The sequence below is a fragment of the Pezoporus flaviventris genome, unplaced genomic scaffold, assembly GCF_033815535.1.
Source record: "Pezoporus flaviventris isolate CSIRO_AGI_PZ_B2104156 unplaced genomic scaffold, CSIRO_AGI_Pfla_v1 ptg000090l, whole genome shotgun sequence".
NCBI lineage: Eukaryota > Metazoa > Chordata > Aves > Psittaciformes > Psittacidae > Pezoporus > Pezoporus flaviventris.
In genome coordinates, this window is record NW_026892638.1 from 1240725 (window position 1) to 1266296 (window position 25572).

The following is a 25572-nucleotide window of genomic DNA, read 5'->3' on the forward strand; positions in this document are numbered from 1 at the left end:
TCTTCCTCTTGCTCTTAAAACCAGTTTATTCTTTAGTGGCGGGCCCTTTTAGTGAAATTCAGAGAACTTGAGAAACAAGTAGCATAAAAGTTCTGTATTTTTACAAAACACACGAATTGAAGGTACACAATTTCCTATTAGGTGCGCTAATGAGCATAATTCACTTAACTAATTTCTTCAGTTTTCGGAGGAAAATGCAACTAAAATGAAGAAAATATATGGAGAATTTTGCAGCCATCAAAAAGAAGCCGTTAATCTCTTCAAAGAGTTGCAACAAAACAAGAAGTTCCAGAATTTTATTAAAGTAAGTTTATGTGGAAATGGATCACTATTGACAAAATGCTAAGGAAAAAGACATGTAGCTTTTACTTAGATTTAGGATTGAAATAATATTCAGTAATTCACTTTTAATGGCCGATAAAAATGGCAAAAATTTTTCCTCCTTAACCAGTGAGCCGATAAATTACATTTTTCTTTCAAATTTTAGAAAGCTTTGGCATCCAGTGTGCATTACACACATGTTCCTGTTATGGTACACCTCGTACCTCAGGGCAGCAACTATTCCTTGGGGATGGTTCAGATAACCAAGCATTTTGCTTTAGTTTATTCTAATGCATTTAGATCATATTTCTTATTAGTCAGTTGGTGGTTTAATATGCTTTTACTACTTAAGGTATGTATTTGTATCTGTATCTGCAGCTGAGAAACAGTAACCTGTTGGCACGACGCCGAGGAATCCCTGAGTGCATTTTGCTTGTCACCCAGCGAATCACCAAATACCCTGTTCTGGTTGAAAGGATATTGCAATACTCAAAAGGTGAATGTCTGGAATCCTAGCATATTTCTAACTTAAGGAATATACACTGCTGCAATATTGCAGAAGGTGAAATTCACTGTTCTGTAGAGAACAAGGGCAGGGTAAATATCTCCTGTTCAGGCAAATGTCACCTAAACGCGGTGTCTGGTGTATGTAGTCTTTGTCAAGGCTGGGCTGTGAAGAATTTCAGCATTCCAGCTGAGTAAGCCATTGAAGTCTAGAAGAGAATACTTGTTTTAGGAGAAGACCTTGACTAGAGGATGTGAACTAATTCAGGCATACATCTGCACCTTCTTGGAAATAATTCTAGTGGAGTCTCTTGTAAGTAGGGTAGGTAAATGTTCTGTAAATGACTCGCCAGTTTTTCAAACAAAGCTTGAAAGACCTCTGGAATTTTGTAGAGCATTTTAGAAATACTAATAACTTACAGATATTGCCCCCCTAAATGGGCAGTAAAAAGCATTGGAGAAAGTTGTATAACCAAATGCAAACCCTTTATGCTTCCAATCTTGTTTCAAGGGTTCAATATATTATATGATTTAGTTAGTAAGTAAAATTTTTTAAATGCTAACAGGTCATAAATATGTCAGGAACTATTCAACATGCTGGTTTGACTTACGAGTACATCTGAGGTACCTGTCATCTTTTAATAAGCAAGTCAAACAAAGTAAATTGATTGCCAGGTTCAACTTAAAATTTATCAGTTTATCAATTTAAACTTTGCATCATGCTAATTGCTCACAGAAATCAAGGAATGATATCTATCTTGAATATCCTGCCCACTAACGTGTTTATTTTTTGTTTCATACAGAAGGGACAGAAGAGCATAAAGACCTATGCAAAGCCATTTGTCTAATAAAGGATGTGATTGCAGAAGTAGATTTGAAAGTGAATGAATATGAGAAAAAGCAAAAACTGCTGGAAATTCTCAGTAGAACTGAAAACAAAACATACACCAAGCTGAAAAATGGCCATGTTTTTAGGAAGCAAGACTTGATGAGGAAAGAGAGGATACTTCTTCATGAAGGTTTAGTGTACTGGAAGACAGCAACTGGTCGTTTCAAAGGTATTCCAGTAAACCCCTTTAACTCTTTTGTTTACAAATAATGTATGAAAATTGATTTGTTTAAGAATTAAAATACTTTATGATTATGTACTGCAAACACAAATTTCTGAAGTATTGAAAACATGCAATTAATTGCTAGAAGAGTAGTTGCAGAAGCTGCCATGGTTTCTGGGTAATCCACTCTATATGGGTAACAGGAAAAGTTCACATACAAAGCCATCAGCTGCGTTTCTGCATTCTGTCCCTTGCTTTTAGTTCATTGGTTTGCAGTTTCATCCCATAAAATTGAGTTTTGACTTCTACAATAGTACTGTTCACAGTACTGGCTGTTGAAAACAAAGCATGAAAAATCAGATGCTGTCACCCCCCTCGATCTGCTGTCCACGGTGCTTTTAATGCAGCCCGGCACATGGTTGGCTTTCTGGGCTGCAAGCGCACACTGCAGGCAGGTCATTTTGAGCTTCTCATCAACCAGCACCCCAACTCCTTCTCAGGTCTGCTTTCAGTCCAGACCCTGCCCATATGCCCGTATAATTGTATATACTTTAATTGTACTACATATGCTGTATATATAGTACTAATTTTACTATAATTGTAATAACTTTAAATAATAAACAGTTATTTTCCTTTTCAATTTTAAAAACATTCTTTTCCTTTTCTCATTTTAAGATACCTTAGCTCTGCTTCTAACTGATGTACTACTGTTCTTACAAGAAAAAGATCAAAAATACGTCTTTGCAGCTGTTGTAAGTATATTACCAGATGTTTGAATATACACGTTGCACATTTATTCATATATTTCTCAAAAGTTAAGTCCTTTGATAGGTTATACTCAACTTTTTTTCTTTTTTTCCCATTCATAGGTTAAACCCTGCTAATATTTTCAGAACAGTAATATATCAATATATGGAAAATTACATTTATTTTCAAAATTAAATCATTTTTTGAGGAAGAAGGATGCAAATTACAGAATGATATTTTTAGTGTCATGCTGCATTTGATTATGAAGGCTTGAAGTAAAGCAGACTCTTTCAAGTACCTAAAACAAATTTTAACTTCTGGTTCTGTAAAACAAGCCAGAAGAATAATTTTAACTCCAAATGTAGTAGTAAACACACATAAAATGTAGGAAAAGTCATGCAAAGAAGTTCCCAAATTATAAAAATGTTATATAGATACTGTACCTCAGTATCGCTTAGTCTCTGGGATTTACTTTTTATCACATTCCAAGTGCTTTACTTGACACCTGAGTACTCAAAGTTTGCAGCGTCTTATACCTGGTGAAGAAGTGTAATCTGACTATACCATGATTAGAATTAGTCCAATTAATAGAAAAATCATGCTCTTTTAAAAGTGTGATGTTTCCTAAGAAAGTAATTTATTATTTGCTGTGACTGTTTCCCCCAGGACCAGAAGCCTTCTGTTATCTCCCTTCAGAGACTTATAGTAAGAGAAGTAGCCAATGAAGAAAGGGGGATGTTTCTGATCAGTGCTTCATCTGCAGGGCCTGAGATGTATGAGGTTCATACCAATTCCAAAGAAGAACGTAACAACTGGATGAGGCATATTCAAGATGCAGTAGAAAGGTAGAGCAAAAGTCTTCTGGTTTTCACCCTGGCAATCCAAAACAGATGGGCGATTGGTTGGATAGTTGTGGCAGCATTCTCTCTGTTCTGCATTGCACTGGATCCATCCTTTGAGGCTGGGATTTCCACTGAGCTCAGGATTCACAGACCCCAAAACCTCACTGTCACTTCTGCCAAATTTCCTATGTTACCTCTGGTTTCCCACTGGATCAGCAGACCTTTCCCACTCCCCATTAGATGTCCTTAGCAGCCATTGTAAGCTTTCTTCACCTTTACCTTTGGCACTGGATGCTTCCCAGAGTCCTGCAGGTGTCCATACAACCATTTTGGGGAAATCCTCCATCATGCCTGTTATCTTGGTGTCAGTTCCTTAAGAATGGCAGGGAAAGCATTGCCCCTTATGGGGCCCAAGCTTATGTTTAGCACAGCAAACCTGCATGAGGGCCAACCACCTATTTGCTGCATGATGCAGCCTTACCAGAATTAAAAGGAATCCTTCAGTCTGGTTTATGTCAGTTGCTGATTTTTAAAAAAGCAGACAGATGGCATGCTTCTGGATTGTAACAGAAGTTTTTGCTGATGTTGTGTTCTGTTTATTATGAACAGAACACTGTACTGAAGACGAATATGTGATGTGCAGATTTTGGTTTATCCACCTTTGTTTTTCTTTCATGTTTGAAGTTGTCCAGAGGAAGAAGAAGAAGGAAAAATGAGTGAATCTGATGAGGACAGACGTATTGCTGAGGCCAAAGCATGCAGAATTCAGAAATGTCAAGGTGTGATACCTTCCCTGCCACTCTGATACCTCCTGCATCCTGACAGTTCAGGATGAATGAATCATGCTCACATACTTACTGTTGGGTTCAGAGTGGCTTGATAGGCAGAGCCACAGTGGAAGAAGCTGGGGTGGTCTGATGGTATAATGTGAGTTTATTGAAAGAGAACCACTTTTTTTCCCAAACACTTCATATTTTTGCCACATTCATAAGTATGAAAAAAGAAAAATGGATGCTTTTGGACTAAACGGTGTATTTCCCAGATTAACATCAGGGTCAGGTAGTTTCATGTTCATGGAAATATTCAGATCTTCAGTGATTGTGTGACTTTCTGCTTGTTTATGGCATTTCATCCTTTGCTGGTATTGTTTTCATCTGATAATGTAGCTAATAGGGATCAATTCTGCTTCTTTGATTCCCCTACATGTGAATTCCACATCTTTATCCTGCTGTTGGGGAGAGAAATAACAGCCATATTCTATCTGTAGAGAGTCAGAGGAAAGTGCATCCTCTGCTGAGAAGTGTTCTTTGATGTTGAGGTACTGAATCAGTGCATCTTCTAGCTGCCTGAGTGAAGAGCTATTCCAGCATCGATCATTATGAGTACACAGGAGGTAGTTAGGCCCGAGAGTGCAGCCAAGACCACTTCATAAGGGTAGAGCGTAGGCCTAACTCTCTGCCAGGGTCTTTGCCAGCTTTTATAAGGACAGACTAGGGAATGAATTTTGGTTCCTGGCCACTTAAAAAGGGCCTAGCTTGAGTCAGCAATGTTTGTATTGTGCCATAAGGATTAGAAGAGTGATTTGGAACGTGCTTTGCCTGCATGATAAAAGAATATTAATATGGTGTTCAATTTTGATTGACAGAATCACTGAGTAACCAGGATCACCAGATCTTTAGCTGTTTGGAAAAGAAGTTTCATATCCATGCAGAACTGGTAAATATGAGTGGGTTTGAGGATGTTCATGTGGAGCCTTACCTCCTTATCAAACCTGATTCTGGAGAAACTCCACAGGCTTCTGCATTGCTGGCAGCAGCACTAAAAGAAGGTGAGCTTGCATGGGGAGTGTAAGCTGGTGGCTCTTCACATGGGGAGATAATTCAAGGTGCCAAAGTACAGCCATATTGGCTTGTGCTGCTGTTCTGTCAAGTCTGAAGAACTGGCAGTATCAAAACTTGGCAAAGGGCATTGAAGAGATGTATATTTGTCAGATGCATGAGATGGTATTTGCCAGGTTGTAACATAAGAGGTATGTTTACTGCATAAACACATATATAGGTAGGCAGGGACAGGTTGTACCTGATGATTGTTTCCTTAGCTGTCCTTGCAATACAGCCCTGTGATGCAGATCACAGTATGATATTGCATCTGGTTCCTCACCTTCACCAACTTTGGTGGATTTGATGATAGATCAGAATCATGCAGGGCATATACACACCAAACTGCAGATGATGTGTCCCTGCCCATGGCAGGGGGCTGGAACTAGGTGATCTCTTTAAGGTCCCTTATCATCCTGAAATCATTATATGATGCTATGATCTGGACAGATCTGCAGAGAAACACTTGCCAGAATTGCTGTAGGAGCCATGTTTTTTCTGCATACTGACAGATGATAGCCTTATGCTACCTACAGGGCTGTCCTCTAAAGGAAGGAAGGGAAGGGTATTTGTGGGTACCTTACCGAATTGGAAGTTCAGCTAAGCTCAGCTGAAAATAGTCCTGGTAAACTAAGCTGTATCCAGCATGGGACCTGTGCTTTTGAGAAGGACTGTAAGATTTCAGCAGCTATCACCTAAATTGAGATCTGTGGGCTAATAACATTTCAACCAATAAAGCGATAAAGTTGTTCATCATTCTAAACTTAGAGAGCATTTTGTTGATAAAATTGATAAAACTTGGCAATAGTATGTTAGTTAAAATGGCAACCTATACTTACACACCTGATTTGCCCACTTTTAATTTTCACTTTCTGTCATGCTAATGTTGGTGATGTCTTGGATTGCTTACAATATAGGCAGTTTGCGGGGATCATTTTCCAGAAAAGAAATTCTAAGTGCCTGAGGTAATAGCAGACTCTGTAGGAATAAGACATTGCTCGCACTAGAGAAGGATAGAATTAGGGAGTGCTTAAGCCAATTGGATATACACAAATCCATAAGATGAGACAGGATAAATGAAAGGCTGCTCAGGGACCTAGCCAGTGTCATTGTGACACTGCTTTCTGTCATCTTTGAAAGGTCACAGTGATGAGGTTTGTGATGACTTAAAGAAGGCAAGAATCACACCCCTCTTCAAAAGGGAATATATAGGGAATAACAAAATAGTCAGCCTCACAGCTATCTCTGAGACATTAATAGACCAAATCGTCCTGGAAGCCATTTCAAAGACCATGAAGGAAGTGACTGGGAACAGCCAACATGGATTCATCAAGGGCAAATTGTGTCTGGGAACCTGACTGGTCTTATTAAGAGAGGAGATCAGTGTGTGTTGTTTACCTTGACACTGGCTGTGGTATCTTTACAGCTGAATTGGTGGGATGTGGACTGCATAACTGGGTGGAAAATAAGTCTGGACTGCTGGGCTTATAGGACTGTGATCAGTGATAGGACATCCAGCTGGCAACATGTTATTAGGGAATTCCCTAATAACTCCTAATAACTTCCCTAATAATCTCCAGGAATAGCCTGGAGAAGATAAGGCTGTGTGGAGACCTCATAGCAGCCTTCCAGTATCTGAAGGGGGCCTATAAGGATGCTGGGGAGGGACTCTTCATTAGGGACTGTAGTGATAGGACACGGGGTAATGGCTTGAAACTAAAACAGGGGAAGTTTAGATGGGATATAAAGAAGAAGTTCTTTACTGTGAGAGTGGTGAAGCACTGGAATGGGTTGCCCAGGGAAGCTGTGAATGCTCCATCCCTGGTGGTGTTCAAGGCCAGGTTGGACAGAGCCTTGGGTGACATGGTTTAGTGTGAGGTGTCCCTGCCCATGGCAGGGAGGTCGGAACTAGATGATCTTAAGGTCCTTTCCAAGCCTAACTGTTCTATGATTCTATGATTCCCATTTCGGAATTTGAGATCAGTACTGTTTAATATATCTATTAATGAAGTTTACCAAGGGATTGAATACATTCTTGGCAAATGCATGCCTGTCACCAAATGAAGTGAGCAGTGTGCTAGAGAGACCTCTACAGATTGGGAAAGTGGGCTAAGAGAAACCCCTAGAAGTTTGACAAAGACAAGTGCAAATTCCTGCATCTGGGGTGGAATAACCTCATGTGTTGGTACAGGCTTGACATTGACAAGACAGAAAATAGCTTTGCAGAAGTGGACCTGGGCATCCTACTTGACAGCAGATTGACTGTGAGGCAGCAATATGAGCTTATGGCAAAGGAGGCCAGCTGCTCCCCAGGCATTAGGAGAAGAGTTGTCAGCAGGTGGTGAGGGAGGTGATACTTCCTTTATTCACTCCTGGTGAGTCCTGTCTGGAGTGCTGTGACTGGTGCTGAGCATCGATAGAAGAGAGGCATTGACAAACTGGAGCAAATCCAGTGAAGAGCACTGAGATGACTAGGAGACTGGAGAACATGACCTCTGTGGAGAGGCTGAGGTAGTTGGTCTGTTCAGTGTTGAGAGAAGAAGGCTTGGTGGGCTCTCACTGCTGTCCTCAGCTGCCTAATAGGAGGATACGGAGAAGTCAGATTTTTTGTGGAGGCACATGGTGATAGGACAAGAGGCAAGAGGCCTCATGTAGAATACATGCAATTCCAATAAATGAAAGGAAAAATTGTATACCATGAGGGTGGTCAAAAACCTGAAAAGGTTGCCCAGACAGGCTGTGAAGTTTCCATGCTTGGAGATGTTAAAAGCTTGTCTGGGCGAAGCTCTGAGCAACCCAGTTTAGTTTGACAGCTTTGAGTAGGGCATTGGACTACATTACCTCTGAAAGTCCCTACCAAGCTAAATTGTGGTCTGGTGTCATTGGTTTATACATTAAGAAGCCATTTAATGGGTGTTTGTAATTCTCTGTATTTTCCTCTCTAGTTGAAAGTCTGCATGTTGCTGTAACACTACAAGGGAGTGAAACAGAGAGATCACCAGAAGAAAGTATTGAGGAATTAAGTGTGAGGCACAGACTTAGTGCTGATGAAATCTTGGAATCTGTTCCTAGTGGTGAGTAAAATTTGAGGCTTTTACGTATTTAGAGTGCTAAAATAATGGATATTGGATTGGGGTTTTTTGGAAAGCTTTCTCAGTCTGTGGCAGAATGAATAGAAAATAATGTAATAAAAGTTGTCTTTGGGCAAAAACAACTAAATTGTCAATGTAACTTCGTTTAAGTAAACAAATGGTTTGCATCCACTGCACATGCCTGCATTCAGCAATATTGAGAGATTTGCAAAGCTCCATATACTTTCTTATTTCTTATTACTCAACTCAAAAGCAAATCTATATTGCAGTATAGGCCTTTTCCCAAGTCAGCTCATTTTTGACGGAAGGCCTGAAAATTGGTAGTGATATTCCAGTAATTTCAGTTGTAAAAGCTAGCTTGAATTTTTTATAACTAGAATGCAAATAAAGTCCTGTAAAAACTATTGCTGCAGAGCATTTTTCATGGTACAGCTATACTTATCTCTAAACTTTCATAAGTGAAACACTACTAGTTTTTAAGGTAGGAAAATTGAATTGTCCCACCTGTGCCATCTTGGCTTCCAAATTCACATTTCCCCAGCTTAGAAACTGTTATATAACTCCAAATTATGTAAATCTCTATTTTCAGCATCCTGCAAGAAGCTGTAAAAAAGGTTTGCCCTTTGTCTCTCTAGTTAGAATATGCTTTGATACCTTTCTCTTGCATTTTATTGGGGCTTTATTTGTCAGTTGCAGAGTCATCTGAAGTTGATCTCAGTGCTGAGAAGGAAAAGGCAGGTGCCAACCTAGAGGATAAGGTATTGTAACTGATTTTTCTTCCTGTGTTGCACACAGCACTCTGGGCACTGAGAGTGTAAATGCTGTCCAAATTTTTCCAGGGTATCTAAAGACTGTTCCAAAACACAAAGCATGGGATAGGCACATTTCACCCAAATTCAGATAATTCAATTTAGTACAGGTTACTGCAATTAATAATGAATTTTTAAAAAATCAATCATGAACAGTCAAAATGCAGAACAGTTTTCCTACCAGGCTTACAGATTGGTGGTTGTAGTAACAGCCACAGTGTTTCCATGCCACTTGTATGGGCCACTTAAGAGTCTAGTTCTCTGCTGTCATCATTCAATACATCCATCTCTATGGATCTTAACAGTAGTATTCCCTTTACTCCCTCCTACTATTCTCAAGATCATGAAAGTCTCCTGCAATGACAGAGACCTCAGCTAATGCAAGCAAGACTTATGCACTGGGGAACTTTGTCCTGAGAATAAGGATTGTTTTACACCAGCTTGCTTCAGAGTTTTGAATTAAAACAAAGTGGAGTGATTGGAGAACAGAAGAGAAAGTGCCCTGTTTTTTAAAGTCCTGTATCTCATAAGCAAATCTGGGGAAAAAGGAGGATCAAAAGGCAGTTCTGGACAAAATGAGGAATGGCAAATTTAATGTACCAGCAGAGATTGGAGTAAGAGTAGAATGAATTACTGTGTGTAAATAAAGAGAACTGTAATTGTGGAGGCCTTAGTTGGAGAAGCAGGACCACAAAAGGAATAAAGTGGAGAGACAAGAAGAGAAATACATGACTTGAAATGGAAAGCAAAGTTTGCTAGAAAAGGGAATACTTAGCATTAGCATACAGTCTTTGCATCAGATCTGAAAGAGGGCTTGACTCCCTGAAGCCTTATTTGGTTTTTTCCTAGCTATTTCTGGAAGACTCTTGCTAATACACTAATCTCCCTATAACCTTGCCTGATGTTCAGCTCTAGATCACCTTACTTACCAGGCTGCTGTGTTAGAAGGGAGCAGGAAGAGGAGTGTGTGTGGGAAAGCTGGAATGAAAGCAAAAGTCCAAGTGAGGGAGCACAGAAGCTAGGTGAGGGAAAATAAAATAACCTAGGGGAAATAAAATAACCTAGTAGAGGATAGAGGGGCTCAGACCTAGGCCATTAAATGTTCCACGTGAAAATATTGCCAATATTGCAAGTTGCAGCAAGGGAAATTCTTACCATATATAAGGGATAAAAAAGGAAATATGACATGAGGGTGATGAAGCAGGAACGGGTTGTCCAGAGAGGTTGTGGTCTCCATCCTTGGAGGTTTCCCAGATTTGCCTAGAAAAGGCCCTGAGCAACCTCATTTAACTTGGAAGCTTTGAGCTGCATGTCGTGTAGAGGGACTTGTAGCAAACTGTTCCACGGTGAGTTAATATAAACATATAAATTCTAGTCTGCCCTGTTATTTGCGCAAGGCTCATGTCCGTATCTTACCGTGTTAGAATCAGACTTTCCAGGAGGTGGCAGAACGAGCAAACAAAACACGCAAGGCAAGGGCTTTCAAGGGCGGAGGATGTTCTGCTGCCTGCCTTCGGTCGCCGGGTTTGCAGTCCTGGGGTTGTGGGGCGGCAGCGCCGGGCTTGGGCCAGCTAGCCTGTGAAACCCAGAGCAGGGCACCTGGAGCGGAAGCCTCCAGCTCGGGGCTTAGGAGGTTACGGAGAGCTTTGTGCAGCACATTGGGTCCCAAATGGGCAGCTGCGAGAGGTGGTACTCATCTCATTCCCCTGCTCTTGCCTTGTAATCGCACCTCTGGGGGATTGTCTGAGGCACTGTGCATGCAGTCTGCCCTGGGATCTGACTGTCCTCATCTCCGGTGCTGCTCATCTCTTTGAACCGCAGTGCTAGGGCAGTGGCAGTGACCCACAACACAGGTTAAACAGCCGAATATGTTGGTTTGGACCTAGCTGGGCTTGTGCTGAAGCTGTATCAGTGCAGCGGCAGTTACCCTGGCTAGTGTGACTAAACTTGCTTTAGGCTCATTGCACTCTTTGGGCTCATGCCAAAGCCAGTTAAGCCTTCAATCCCCATGTACACCTCGTGTGTTAAATTTAAAAAGGCTTCAAAAACTGAAAGAAAACTCACTCTTGTTCAGCATGTGGACTGTGCTTTGTGCAGTTCCTCACCCTGCCAACATCTCTTTTCCCGCTCTGTCCCTCTTGGCCCTGCTCTTCCTCCTTGCCCACTGATCATCTTGACCGCTCAGCAAAGGAGGTGGAGCTGTCTTGTGTCAGTCCTTGTGCTCTACAGAGGTATCCCATCTGCTGCTCACAGCAGAGCTGAGCAGTTGTGTGTCTCAAGGGTGCAGTGAGGAGAGGAGAGGGTGAAGATGCAGAGAGGGAGTGGAGGGAAATACTGAAGGCAGATAATGAGAGAGAGCAAGACAGAAGAGAACGGGAGGAAATGCTGCAGCTGCTGCTCCCTTTCCCCCTAGCTTGTCTGCGTTGAGCTATGTTTTGGGGCCTGGTCTTTCTCATCTTCATTTTCAGTTATCACAGCTAAATGGAGCAGCTGCTGTGCTCTCTGTGGTGGAAAATGAGACTCAGTAGAGAATTTAGGAGAATCAGACTGAGAGATTGAGAGTGCAGATATTCCCCAAACCCTCCTCTGCTCCACTGAAAAAAGTGAAAAATCATACAGGAAGTCTTTCAGTGTGGCCTCAGAAGGGATTGTGTTTTATTTCTCCACTGTTTCACTGTATCTTTCTCAGAGGAGCTGTTTTTCATGCTGCAGGGATTATGGGTGGCTTCACCCCATAAACTTAGAAAGCTTCTTTGGAAAGGGGTGCAAGGTGGAAAGAGTGAAATGTCTGAGCCTTGCTGCAGTGAACAGCAGTAACCACACTGGTGTGTTTTGCAGAGTATAGCAGGCACGCAGCCTTTGCTCAGCACCTCACAGCACCTCTGAGGCATTCACCATAGTCCCCTAATGTGACTTCTGCTAGCTTCTTGCTACATTAATATCTCTGTTTTTGAAGAGTCTTGTTCTGTTTCATCTTACTGTAAGTAATCTAAACCGGCTGTGCTGTATATGCAGAAGTCTGGTTACTGTATTTCAAAACTGTCAGGTAAACAAAGAATGAATGGAAATGTCTTTTCTGTGTAGCATTAGTCACAAGAGGATTAAAATTGTGGATGAAATATTTTTGTTTTTACAGTTGTGCTTAGAATCCCTAGTGATTTCCACGGAAACTCCAGTGTTGATGAATTATTAGTCTTTGTAGGTTATTGCTTCTGTCTTTTTTCACATTCCCACAAAAACATTTGACTCAGCACTGCATATATTAGTGATATGAATGTCTCCATTAGTTTAAAAGAAATACCTAGATGATACAATTCTGAAGTTAAAAACTACTTTATAAAGCAATATGTGTTTATTTTAGGGAGGAAGTATGAGTTTCCCAGGATCTAAAGGGACAGAGGTGAGTTTATTTAAACCCCAGACAGAATGTAGTAACTATTTAATTTACAGTGGTCAAACCTTTGAAAATCCTCCTTTATTTTCTAGATTGTACAAGCAGTCCACAACTTAACCCGTCTCTTGTACAGCATGCAGGTAACTACTCCACTGTTAACTTTGTAGAGTAATTAGTCTTAATAATTTACGTCTTAAGGTTTGTTTGCCCTACTTTTAGATATTATGTCAGTATATACTTATCTCTAACAACTGTTGAATAAATTGCCATACAACATATTTTATTCTGTATCAGTGGGAGGTTTCTTTTAAGAATTGAATAATACTTGCTTGGAGATCAAGCTACCTCCAAGAAGATGTGTGTACACACAGAAGTTTAGGGGGAAAGTAATGATAGCTCTAGCTGAACTTATGTAATTACATGTACAGATTTCTGAAATTATAGTTCAAAATACTGAAAGATTTTAGTATTTTTTCAGAATATCCTGGCTACTGGTAAACAGTGCGTCTGCCACGTAGATAGCAAACTCAACCCATTTGAGATACTTCAATCTCAATTATTGTGTATATTCTGTAGGGACTTAGTCTCACATTTTTGCCTCTTTCATGCCAAGTTTGACTTATTTTTTCTTATTTAGGTGCAGTTTTAAATATTTCATTTGAGTATGTTTAATTTTTAGACCCTCTTAACATTAGCATAGTTTATAATAATCCTGGAAGCCTTGGTCTTAGAAGTTAAAGAGATGGAAGCAAAGTGGTAACAAAATAAAAAGCTTTCAATTCAGGCAAATTTATTTTTTTTAATTGAAAAATGAATAGCTGAACAGTAGAGGGGCAGTAAAATAAGGCTTGGGATCATGTCTTACTTGTTCAGACCATGAATTAGCCTTGCCCTGTTTATAAATCACTGGAACTGACTAAATACTGGAGTGAGAGCCAAGAAAAGTGGGAATTGCACATTGCGTTAAGTTAAAAACTCTGGGGTGGATGGTGTGGGGTAACGGGGCTGTGGGAATTTTCTGGGAATGTCTGCTGAAGTAAATTCCCATGTCAGCTCATGAAGATAGGCTGTGCAATAAGTGCCTCAGCAGATCTAGGGCTTTCTTGCTTTTCTTTTTTCTTAATCCCAGCTATTTATTTTTGTGTTATTGAAAGATGTCACGGTCTTTAATGCAAACAATGTCACAACATCCTTGTTAAGGGTGGAATATAGCGCTCTCGGTTATAAAGTAACTATTGAAACGTGAAAACTGAAATCATTACTATACTGTAGATTTCTGCCAGCACAGATACCTGGGTCAGGTGCAGGTAGCAGTACGGTCTTGATGACATGACTATATTGGCAGGTGCTTGTAGGACTGATGTTAGTAGGACTGTGCTGTTGCAGCTTAGCAAGGAAAGCCTTAGGGTTGGAGTGAGCTGTACTGGAAACAGTACAGTTTTAACTGTATAAGCCACATCTGTGTTAGGAATACTGTGGTGAGTGTAGCATTCCCCGTGCCTTAATGCCGTCTTCAACCATGAAGAATCATTTTTCCTATGTGTCTTAACATCTTCTGACAGAACAGGACCCCAGCTGTAAGTGAAGTGCACATGCACAGCTATAACATAAACATATATAATAACACTAAGTGTAAACCAGAAGCTGTGTTAGAAGTGCTTGAAATGGTTTGAGTGCTTTTAGAAGCATCTCTTGGTAAAGGCATGAACACAGAATTTTCCCTACTTCCATGAGGAATAATATCCCAAAAAGTGTTAAGCGCTGATATTGTGGGAGGTTGAAGCATTTTTACATAATGCTGCTACATAAAAATACAGAAATGGATTAATGTTAATGTTTAAACATTTGTGTCTGATTTTGTTGTGGTGTCTAGGCAGCATTAGCTATCCAGGACAGCCACAGAGAGCTCCATAGGTTACTCCTGCAAGAGAATGAGAAGATTGGTCGGGGCCATGGTTCTCGGCTAAACCTCCTCCTGGAACAAGAGAAATACCGGAATCTGGAGAAACAAAGGGTGGAGCTGGCCAACATACACAAACTGAAGCAGCAGTTCCAGCAGGAGCAGCAGCGGTGGTTGCGAGAATGCGACCAGCGGCAGCGGGAGCAGGAGGCGAGGGAGGACCGGCTGAGGCAGCGGGAGAGGGATTGCAGGTGCCAGGAAGAGCTGCTGGACGGGAGCCGACAGGGGCTGGCGCTGCAGCTGCAGGAATACCAGCAGAGTTTGGAGAGGCTCCAGGAGGGCCAGAAAATGGTAGAGAGAGAAAGAGACAGTATGAACATGCAGAAGAAGCTCCTCTGGCACTTGAAACATGGTCCTCAAAGTAGCCTGTTGTCATCCACAGGGAGATATGAGGTGTGTGGTTCCCTGCTGTAATTACATCCCCACTGCAGACCTAGAGAGACTTTTCTTGATGAATAGACTAGTATGTCTGGGTTTTGTTGGCTGGTAATGTAATGAGTGAGCATGTGCAAAGCTGAGGTTCAGGCATATCCAAGGACTTTGCTTGGACCTCATGAAGTTTTACCAGGGGAAGTGCAAAGTCCCGCCCCTGGGAAAGAACAACCCCATGCATCAGTATATACTGAGATGGGCATCCAGCTGGAAAGCAGCTTTGCAGGACCTGTGGGTCCTGGTGGACGCTAAGTTGAACGTAAAACAACGTGCCCTGGCTGTAAAGAAGGCTAGTTGTCTTCTGGCAAAGTATTCCTAGTAGCTCAGGGAAGGTGATCCTTCCCCTCTGGCCACAGCTGGATGCTGTGTCTAGTTCTGGCTCCCCAGTACAAGACAGACATCATAGAGCTACGGTGTACGCGATAGGGGGGTGGGTTGGAGGGAGGCAGGTGGGCGAAGGTCCACAAATCTGTTTGAGAGACTGGGCATCTCTCTTGTGAGGAAAGGCTGACACTGCTCAGCCTAGAGAAGAAAAGGCTTATCGGGGTTCTTATTAATGTGTATAAATACCTAAATGGAGGGTATAAAGAAGATGGATCTAGGCTCTTTTCAGTGGCAGCCAGTGACATGACTAGAGGCAATGGGCACAAACTAAAGTAGAGGAAGTCTGAAGATCAGGAAACACATTTTTTCCTATGAAGGTGACCAAGCACAGGTGCAGGTTAGCCAGAGAGGGTGTGGAGTCTTCATCATTGGACATACTCAAAAGCCATCTGCGTGGCTCTGCTTGAGCAAAGGGGTTGGGCCAGATAGCCTTCAGAAATCTCTTCCAGTCTCAACCATTCTGTGATTTTAAGATGGGTGCCCTACAGAAGTCAGACTGATGGGTATTGAGGAGGTGGAAATTACAAGTGTTATATTCTGTGTTTTGTTATGTTTTGCCTCTATGTTTGCAGGATACCTAGTGTCTCCATCTCTTGTATGAAACCTAAATTGCAGTAATGCTTGAGGCATATAAAGCTTTTAGTGAAGTCTTTGGCTGCTGTCCTTGTTCCTGGACAGCAGCACTGACTCCAGTGAGAAAAAGTGACTGCCCCAGGAGTGTGAAACGCAAGGCTCCCATGTGTCAGGTCCTGCTCTCCTGCTCCTCTGAATCAAGCAGCCCTTTAGGGGAAGAGGTTGGTGTGTGGCTCCATCCCTGACGATATTATTCCTTGGAGATGGTCATTACTAGGGGATAGAATTTAAAGTAGCTCTGAAGCTGCTTAAGCATGTGATACTAAAAATTATTAAGTTTTTGTTGACGGTGAAGGATAGAGGCTAACTCTGAATTCAGATGCCTGGGTGCTTACCTGCCTCTACTCCCTGTCCTGGTGGGTAAGGTCATGATTTTTATTACAGTTCTCTAAAGCACCTGAAAATCAAAACATTTAGCCTGGCTTTAGCATATATTGAAAGTTCTCTGACCCAAACAGATTTATCTTTTTTCCCCTCAGGTTTTCATTTTCACAAGAAAATCTGTAAAGCCTTTCTTCAGGCCATCACCTGCCTAGTTTTTCAGCTGGCACTGACCCGTAATGGGCAGTGACCGTTCAGCGTTTAAGCCTATGCCTGCATGAGGGGGTGAAGGATTGGCCTCTGACCTCCTCCTTTTCATCCAGCTTCTGTGAACACTGTGTGAACATGACTTTTACATACATGCTTGCACAGCCTGAACAGTGAAGCCACTTCTTACTAGTACATAGCTTGCAGTGCAATTTTGACTTTTTAGGCTGTGCTTAAGAAGTGGATGATAAAACCAAATCGGAACTTGCATGTCAGCTTTCACGGATGGAACTTTTGAAATCTTTTGAGGAGAGTAAGTGGAAGGATGGTAGCCTGATGTAGGGATAGCCAGGATCGCAGAGATGGAGAGGCAAAGTAATGAAATGTTGAGTATCAAAGAGTAGTAGTTCTTAATCTGGTATTTCATGTGTGAGACTACTTGTATTTTTATTTCAAGTAAACTGCATGGTTTTAGATACATTCCAGGCCTTTGTCCTGCGTTTTGCACTACCATGCTCCCTGCAGCAGCAGAGCTGGCTGAGTAGTTGCAAGTCAGGCAGTATTTCCAGGCTAGTGTTTATGCCATTGCACTGAACCTAGCTGGTTTTGAAAGGCCAAACATTGCAAGAACTCACACTGCTACTCTAGCTTTTATGTGAGCTCAGGCTTGATAAACACCTGCAGGCAGGGAGTCTTTGCAGGAGTTGGATTTTCAGCCCCTGGAAGCCATGGCCATTTACAGAATGCTGTTTGTCATCTCCAGCTTCAGTGCTGCAGTCCAGTTCTGTATGATTACCTGTCTATGTGAGGTAGGGATGTTATTTTTGGATTGCAGTGTACACAGATTTACATATGTGAAGTGGTGCCTCACTCACCCATGAGGCAAATACTGGCCCTCTGAAAGGTTAATATTTTTAAACAGCAGAGCTCAGTGCATCCTAGGTAGTGGCTCTTTGTTATTTGCTATTTCACAGTTATTACTGAGTGCCTGTGTTTTGTGGGGAGTTAAGGCAAAAGGTTCTAGGTTACTGCTGTTTATTCCTGAACACACATCCAATTTAACATGTTTAACTTCTGTGAAATTATGTGACTATTTGCTATAAATCCCCATCTGTCTAGCAGTTATTTTTATGTATCCTGGTATAAGGATTCTTCAGGGTGATGCTCATAACCGTATGGTGTAGGTAGTCCTGTGGGGAGCAGGGAGTTGGACTCAGTGATCCTTATGGGTCCCTTCCAACTTGAGATATTCTGTGATTCTATGATTCTGATGTTGGACAAAGGTGAAAATGCTATTCTCTGCATTTTTTTCCTCTTCTGCAGATAATGGGAAATAATAAATCGGACAGCTTACAGGATGAAAATGTGTTATACTTAAATGATGCTGTAGTATGTGTGTCTCTAAGCAATCTCAACGGATCAAATTCTTCTCTCATTTATGAGGATGGTGTTTATGGTCTGAACATCTCAAATTCTGATATAGCGTGGACTAGTGAAAATCAGGTGGACGTCAAAATGGACACTTCTTGTCAGCCAACATTAAGCAGTGCACTGTGGAAATCCACTGGTCCTTACAATCAGATGTCATTTTCCTGCAAAAGCAACAAGGATGCCTTTAATAATGGTAATTAACACTTTAATTAACAGATAATACAAGCAGTTTGCCGCTTCTTAGAATGTGTAGTCCTAGGAACAAAAACAGCTTGGTAGTGGTGGAAGCAATAGATTTTGCTAAAAAAAATTGCCTGCTTATTTGCATATTTGTTGAGCATAGGTGAGAAAATGAGCAGAACAGAAATACAGAAAACTTTTGCAAAAAGAGAAAAATCACAAATTCCTGTTTGTGTCTGCATAACGGTACTGAGAATGTAGTTCTCTCCAAATCCTGTCCCAATGTTTTTTGACTTTTTTTTTTTTTTTTTTTGAAGCTGAAGTCACTCTTGCTGTTTCAAGTGCATTTTTTGGCTGTTTTAGAACATGCATCCATTACTCAATGATTTCTAGTTAGAATAGCTTTTGATTTACTATCTTCAAATGATAATCAGTGGTAAAACACCTTCTTTCTTCATGTAGAATGGGAATGTCTTGAAAGACCCTGTAGTCATGGAAAGAAATGTACATCAGGGATAATATAATCTTTGACAGTAAGTTTCCATGTTAGTAAAATAGCTCATACTGCGTTACCTTTCTTTATTCTTGTATTTTACTGTAACTCCCAAAGACAGTAGATTGCATGGCAGTTACTGATAGTGGCTAATAAAATGGATGGAAGAAGCCACCTAAGTACTGCATTGCACTGAAAATGCCCTGAAGATTGAAAAACACTCTAATGACAAACTCTTAAGTTATCTGGGGTTTATTTCTCATGTTACACAATGCTAGTTTTGATCTTACTTGGTGTTTTCATTCTTTCATTGTTGTGAATTGTAGAGCAGCATGTAAAAATACAACAGCTAAAAAGTCTTCAGGGATAATGGTGTACTTCTGGTGTAACAGAGTAAGCAATCTGGTGTTTTTTTTCTGCACACCTGTGAAATTCAGGTGAGGCATGGCAAATCAATGCTGCAGCAGTGCCTGAGCTCCCAGGCAGTGCAGCTGGCATTGCAGGTTAACTTCTGTCTTCACACCAGTTGTAAGAAAGTAAGGTCACAGCAAAGAACAGTGGCGGCAGCAGGATCAGGAGTTGAAAACGTGAACAGATACAGTGTTTGTCTTTGTCTTAGGCCAAATCTTGAGTTTGTTTAAATGAAGTCGTTGATTAAGGAACTTGCTCCTTTGCACTCCTTGTAATGTATTAAGCAGACATCCACTACAGACTTAGTAGTCCTTGGTATGTGGATTGCCAAACTAGCATTTTATAATCATAGGGCAGGCTATTCTCATCACCACAACCAGCAAAACAAACTGATCAGTAAAAGAGATTAATATTTCTAAAAAATATAATAAGAAAAAAGACTAAACAATTAGCCTGATGAAACTTGTTCTGGTTTAACTGAAAGTGTCATTTTAGTGTTAGCTAAGCTAGTGCAAATTCGAAAAGAAACACATATGTGGGTTTAAACCTCTCAAAAGCAAATTAGCTTGCACTGCCAAACAGTCAGATGCAAGCTAACCAGGATGCTTTCTAGTGAGCCCACATAAGAGCATCTGGTTTAATTAAACTGGCTTGTACCAGTTTAATTGCACTGATGCTAAGATAAGCTGGTGGAGCTTCTGTGTGTAAAGATGCCCTTCACCTACAACGGGCCAGCTTTGTGTTCAGCTGTTGTCACTGCATCTTGTGTAGATATCCTTATCTACCCTGGTAACGGCACTGCTGCAGTCCTAGCAGCTTGGGGACCAGCTCTAGCTGTAACGCCCGTTCAAGAGGTAGATTAAGAGGCTAGTAGAAGTCTCTCTGGCTAAGTCACGTCTATAAAATCTGCCTTGATCGAGTCACAGGGCGCCTTTGGCAAAGCAGTACAGCAAGTCCTTGCAGTATCCTGATGGTGCAGATGGTGCTGTGAAGCTCCCCAGCATATTGCTAGAGCAGGCGGGGCTGGGAGCCTCCTCCGAAGGATGTGCCATCACATTCCACAGTCCCATTTGTGATTTGGAGGGTGACAAGTATTTTATGCTCTGATCATGCAGTGCATGAGTTTGCATGACTCAGACTTGCTTCTGTCATGCGTCAGGAGCCACTGTATGGGGAACAGGGAATGAGAAGAACGCTAAACTTCCCCCTGAAAGACAGATGGCATCAGAAGCCCCAGCAAATGGCTCTGCACGTGGAAATGAAGTAAATACTTGTTCCTAAACAATGTGAATCAAATTGAGCTGTAGGAATATTTCATGCAAGGGACCTGATTTAATTTTTGTCTTTTTTTTTCTTTTTGGCCATGTTTTTTCCTTGTACCTCGATTTTCTGACACTTCTGTAGGATATAGTGAGTTCCAATCGCTGTGGATGTAAACCAACAGAGATGCAATGAGAGAAAGACTAGGTAGAATTTTAAAGTTAGCTGAAACTTTTAACATTTAATGTTTCATGACATTTTGCTGCATTTTTCAATCAGATATGTGTATAAAGTCTCATAATAATATTTAAAAAAATATTTCTAAATGTAAGTCAAAAGAGAACTAAAAACCAACACTGATTATGGTTTACCAGAAATAGCCATGTACCAAATACATACATGGCCAGATCTTGCATATATTAAGCTTTGTGTGTACACAAAAGGTATTTCTTAGGTTTGATTTATTTACCTAGAATTATTAGGCATCCTGTAAGAAGTCTGGTCTGTCAAAAAAACCCTGAATTATTTAATGAGAAACATCACCTGAACTTGTCGAGGAGTTAATCATACTGCATTCTACTGTGTGTTAAGTACTATGCAATTAAGCTTCATAAATATAAAAAAAAATGGAAACTGCTGCATTCCTTCACTGTATAATTTTCCATTCATATTTTCTAAGGTAAGATGTATGTCTCTTCACATAGCTAGCATCATGATTGCATATCATTGTTTTATGTGTATGGGAGGGAACTTTACTAAAGACCTTAGGGGCAAGTTCCCACAAAGCTGAAACTGGCACGAGTACACTCGCTCAAAAAGGTGTGTCAGTCAACAGGGGGAAAATATGATTGAAAGAAAAATGTGTTAATGCTTTACACTAATGGTTATGAAATTATCTGCATGAAAGAAGACAAGTACATTGGCTAATTAGGAATCGGGAAGTATAGGTTTTGTGTCAGACTAGACGGAGAATTGAATAAATTACTCTTGCATTTAATTGATATGTCAGGTTTACTAGCTGAAGTGATGCCTAAGGATTTACCTATGGATTCACCTCTTTGATTTCAGGAATCAGTGCAATTTTAATGCTTTTAAGCTTTGAAGTGAATGGTATTGTTTGCTGGTACTGCCTTTCTTTTATTTTATTTTTTAAATTCAGATGTTGCAGCTCCAGGAGTAGAGTTGAAAAGTGGTAGATCTGGAAAACTGCACTGAAACTTCATTGTGGGGGGATTTTCCCAACAGAGGTCTGCAGTGTTAGCATGAAGGATCTTGATTCATGATGTAGTGAAAAAAAAAACAAGAAAAAAATCTGTGTGGGGACCATAGAAAAACCTGTGATCTCCATAAACAGCCAAATGCAAAACCAGGGAGCAGAAATAGGGTTCTGTTTGACTAATGTGATTATAGTCTTTCTTAAAGGACAGAAATTTGTACATATATATATATACATGCAAATGAGAGAGTTTGATTTTGGTAAAATAATCAATTTAGAGTGTTTTTCATCAAAGTGGTTTCTAGAGGTGTAAAATATTTAATTTGCAATAGAAAAAGCAAAACCACCAGAAACAATGTGTAGTATCCTGTAACTCCGTATTTTTTTGTTATTCTTTACAAGAAATTTCCTTCCTATTACTTCAGGCAGATTGTGTTAATGGTGATTGTTCTATTGAACCTGTTCTTAAAACTGTAGATGAGATTAATTTGTTTTAGTTTCCCATTTGTAATTGAGATGAGTTTAGCACAACATGCTATTTTTCGGCTACCTTAACATTGGTTATGGCCTAATGGCATAGTATAAAAGTACCTGCATATGTTTGCATCAGGGAGGTTGAGGATGGCACTGTAGGGGCCTGGCTCTTTTTCTCCTATTTGTGTAGGATGAATTTGTTGTAAGCAGAAGAGGTATACAACGTAAAGCTGATGAAAGTGTGATAAAAATAGGTGAAATACGCTTTGCACTACAGCGTTAAAAACCATCTGAATATGTACAGCCTGTTTCCCTGTGGTTCTAAGTCAGCAAGGATTTTGGCAAGGGTTGAAGCTCAGTAACTCAGAGCCATATTCAGATAAGCATAGTTAACTGCTGACAGTACTGGAGACGGCTAATGGGATTCCATATTGAGGACTTTGTTGAATCAGATCACTTTCATCACTTGAAACCTGTTAAATAATGACTAGCTCCCACAGAAAAGTCATCACAGTTCCAGCTATGTGACTGTTGTGAGAATTTCTGTACTACTGCTGCTGTATTCTGAGTACTTCTGACCCACGTCTTCTGAGCTGGAATGTAATTGTGCCTTATGCAGCACACACTTTATCGTGTTCAAATGGCATCCTTCATAGCCATGACAGGCCAACCACTTACCACCTGCAGAATGGAATGTGAAGATGCTTTTCTGCCTGTTCTGAGTTTTTCTGGTGTGTTTTACAATATTTTTAATAGCAACATTTTTTCACTGTTTACCCTGAACAGTGAGGAAATTCTCTGTTGTTCTTTTACTTGAGAAAAGGGTCAGAGAGAAATCTTTTAGAAGTAAAGAATAAGATGACCAGAGAGCTCCTGTTTTTTGAGTCCTGAGCAGATGTGTGGTTTTGAGCTGCTTTAAACTTTTTGTCTTTTTTAATTGAGTAGATGCCAACTTGGGAACATGCAGTTAATTTGTAATTGCCCTTTCTGGGTTCAACATATCCTGCTACTCTTAGGATGGATGGCTGCATAGGTGAGCACAGAGCCCCATTCAATGATCAACATAAGTTACAGTGAGAATAAAATGAAATGGAAAGAATATGAAGTTGAGTAACATCAGCACTTGCATCTCCCAAGGTTTATTAGAACTAGTAAGATCGATCTTTTCACTCTGCAACAGGTAAAAGCAAATTTACCTCCTCTGCCTACCACAGAACACCAAGTTTTATGATCTCCCATAAGACATAAGTGTTTGAGGGATACTTGGTGCAAGTGAATCACAGGGGAAGTATTTTTTTCCTCTTGGGAATAACACTGCCATTTGTTTAAAGCAGATGGCAAAAGGGATTAAATCACATGGCAGTGTGATACTGAAGTGAAAAATATGTCATTATATGTCATCTGCAATTAGTGTATTTCAACAGTTGCTTTTCAGCTTTGCAGCACTAGCGTTCTGTAGCCTGTTACTAATTTTCTCATCTCAAAATACTTTTTGTCATTTCTGAATATAACCACAGTAGATGGAGCAGTATTGCATAACCTTTTAATTAAGGCAGTTAATGATGTTCTGGTTTTATTCTGTATGCTAATATAAGTACAGAATTTCCTGTGCTGATTTTATTCTTTCTAAAATCTTCTCATTTAGAGCTCATTCCTGAGGAGGGAAGTTTAAAATAGTGCACATTTTTAAGGTGATGGAGTGAAGAGATTATCCATCCCTATCTTCTGAGAGATAGCACTGCTGTTGGTGTAAATCTGTGCACCACACTCAGGCTTTCTTTGCCTGCAGCCTTCTTAAACAACAGGATGATGGCCAGTCTTTCTTGTTTTCATCATATTTACAGTTCCATCAACTTCCGTGCAGTGTTTTTTGAAGTCAGTAGAATTGCTGGCATCAAAGAAACTGGAATTGTTTGGACCCTATCTCTTGCATGCATTTATTCTTTACTTGGGTAAGGTTGTTGCAGTAGATAACTGGTTTCAGGGAAACAGGAGGAAAAGGAGCAGGTTTTGAAGCAGAACACCATGTACAGGGTGTCCTTTTCCAGATGACTTTTGCTTTTAGTGAACCAGCTCCAGTTCAAGGTTGTGCAGAGCTGTGACATTGGCAGTGGGTCTGGAGGAAAGAAGATGATCTCTTAGGAAAAGCAGTCACAAAACAAGAGTCTTGCTACTTGTTTGATGTCAGGAAGATACCTTGTGAGGTCCATGGTTTCCTCACGTGATGTGATGTGTGGGTGGAGACCTGGTTGCGTACCCTGCTTTAGTACATTAAAAAAATGTTTTGAATGTTTTGTAATGGAATTAGAACCTGAAATAGATGCATAAGTGTGAGTAAATAATGCATTCTAATGGCTGGGAGAAGCTGTTGATGTATGATAAAGTTTTGCAAGATATTGAGTATGCAAACACACCCTGTAAAATCATGTAGCTGAATCACCAAGTGTACCTGTCTGGCTTATTTTTAAAAGTACAATCTCATTTTAATTATTTAGTAGAATACTTTACATATTCCAGGAAACGGCCTGTAGCGTGTTGTGTAAAAGTAATGATGTCTTAGTAATATGAAACCTCCTCAACAGCATCTGCTGTTAAATATTTATTGAAAAACAGGGGAAGACTGTCTTGTCTTTTACTGGCATTCATCACAGGAGCACCCAATTGCCGTCCACATAAATTATACTGGCTGTAGCGAAACTGCTACGGGAGATTTCATGGAGTATCTTGTTCTGCCTTCTCAGATGCTATAGAAAACTTTCCTTTGGGTGTAAATTTTTGGCAGGGCAGTAGAGGGAGGAGCCTTGGTTCTGGTTTGAAAATTGGCTTCGGTTTAATCAAATAGGAATATTTCCAACAGTCACCTGCTGAGATTCCTTGAGTGTCCCTTGGAAGTTTGATTTAGAGCTGGAACATAAATGGTACAAAAATAAATGTGATTTGACTGTATTTATTTAGGATCTGCCATAGAAAAATCTAAAAAACCTGTGTGCCTTTAAAAGTCATTGAATATATTCTGTCTTAAAGAATACACGACAGATAGGGAAACTAGTATATTTGGAAAGGATGAAACGAGATTTTTTTTAATTGAGGTTGAGAATTTCAGGATAACTGTTGATGACAGCAAGAACTGAAGAGAAGCTATCCCCTATGCAGAGGAACTTGCCATTACAGCACAGTGGCAATGGGAAGAGGAAGATTGCCTAAAAAAGGCTTTTGTGTTAAACATAGTCAGTTTTGAACTGAAGGTGAAAATGTTGCAGGAGGGTGTTTTAAAACATAGCATTGTTTTTGTTTTTTTGTGCTGTGGCCTGCTCTGTGGAGTGGTGGGATGGGAGCTGCTGCAGAGCTGCAGCATATGAATCAAGGAGGTCAGATGAGAGAGAGTCAGACCAAAGCAGAGCCAGGGTCTGCAGAAGGAGGTGGTGATGAATTCACACTTAAGGGTAAGACCTGTGTTTCCATAGTGGAGACAAATGAGAGCAGAAGAAACGGAAGTAGCTCCAAATATGTTCGATGCACTCCAGGAAAACAC

The 25572-nt window shown here is 40.5% G+C and overlaps 1 protein-coding gene across 7 annotated transcripts in view; it reads left to right on the top strand.

The window, feature by feature from the left end:
* Positions 1-25572, top strand: part of ARHGEF28 (Rho guanine nucleotide exchange factor 28) — a 125444-nt gene that overhangs the window by 89952 nt on the left and 9920 nt on the right. For all 7 annotated transcript variants that reach the window (XM_061475751.1, XM_061475753.1, XM_061475754.1 and 4 more), the window contains 13 exons: positions 182-304; positions 700-817; positions 1629-1883; positions 2553-2629; positions 3291-3469; positions 4151-4245; positions 5112-5294; positions 8289-8417; positions 9126-9193; positions 12606-12644; positions 12731-12778; positions 14512-14991; positions 17899-18199. In XM_061475751.1, the coding sequence (XP_061331735.1) occupies positions 182-304; positions 700-817; positions 1629-1883; positions 2553-2629; positions 3291-3469; positions 4151-4245; positions 5112-5294; positions 8289-8417; positions 9126-9193; positions 12606-12644; positions 12731-12778; positions 14512-14991; positions 17899-18199 (2095 nt within the window). The remainder of the gene's footprint in view (positions 1-181; positions 305-699; positions 818-1628; positions 1884-2552; positions 2630-3290; positions 3470-4150; positions 4246-5111; positions 5295-8288; positions 8418-9125; positions 9194-12605; positions 12645-12730; positions 12779-14511; positions 14992-17898; positions 18200-25572) is intronic.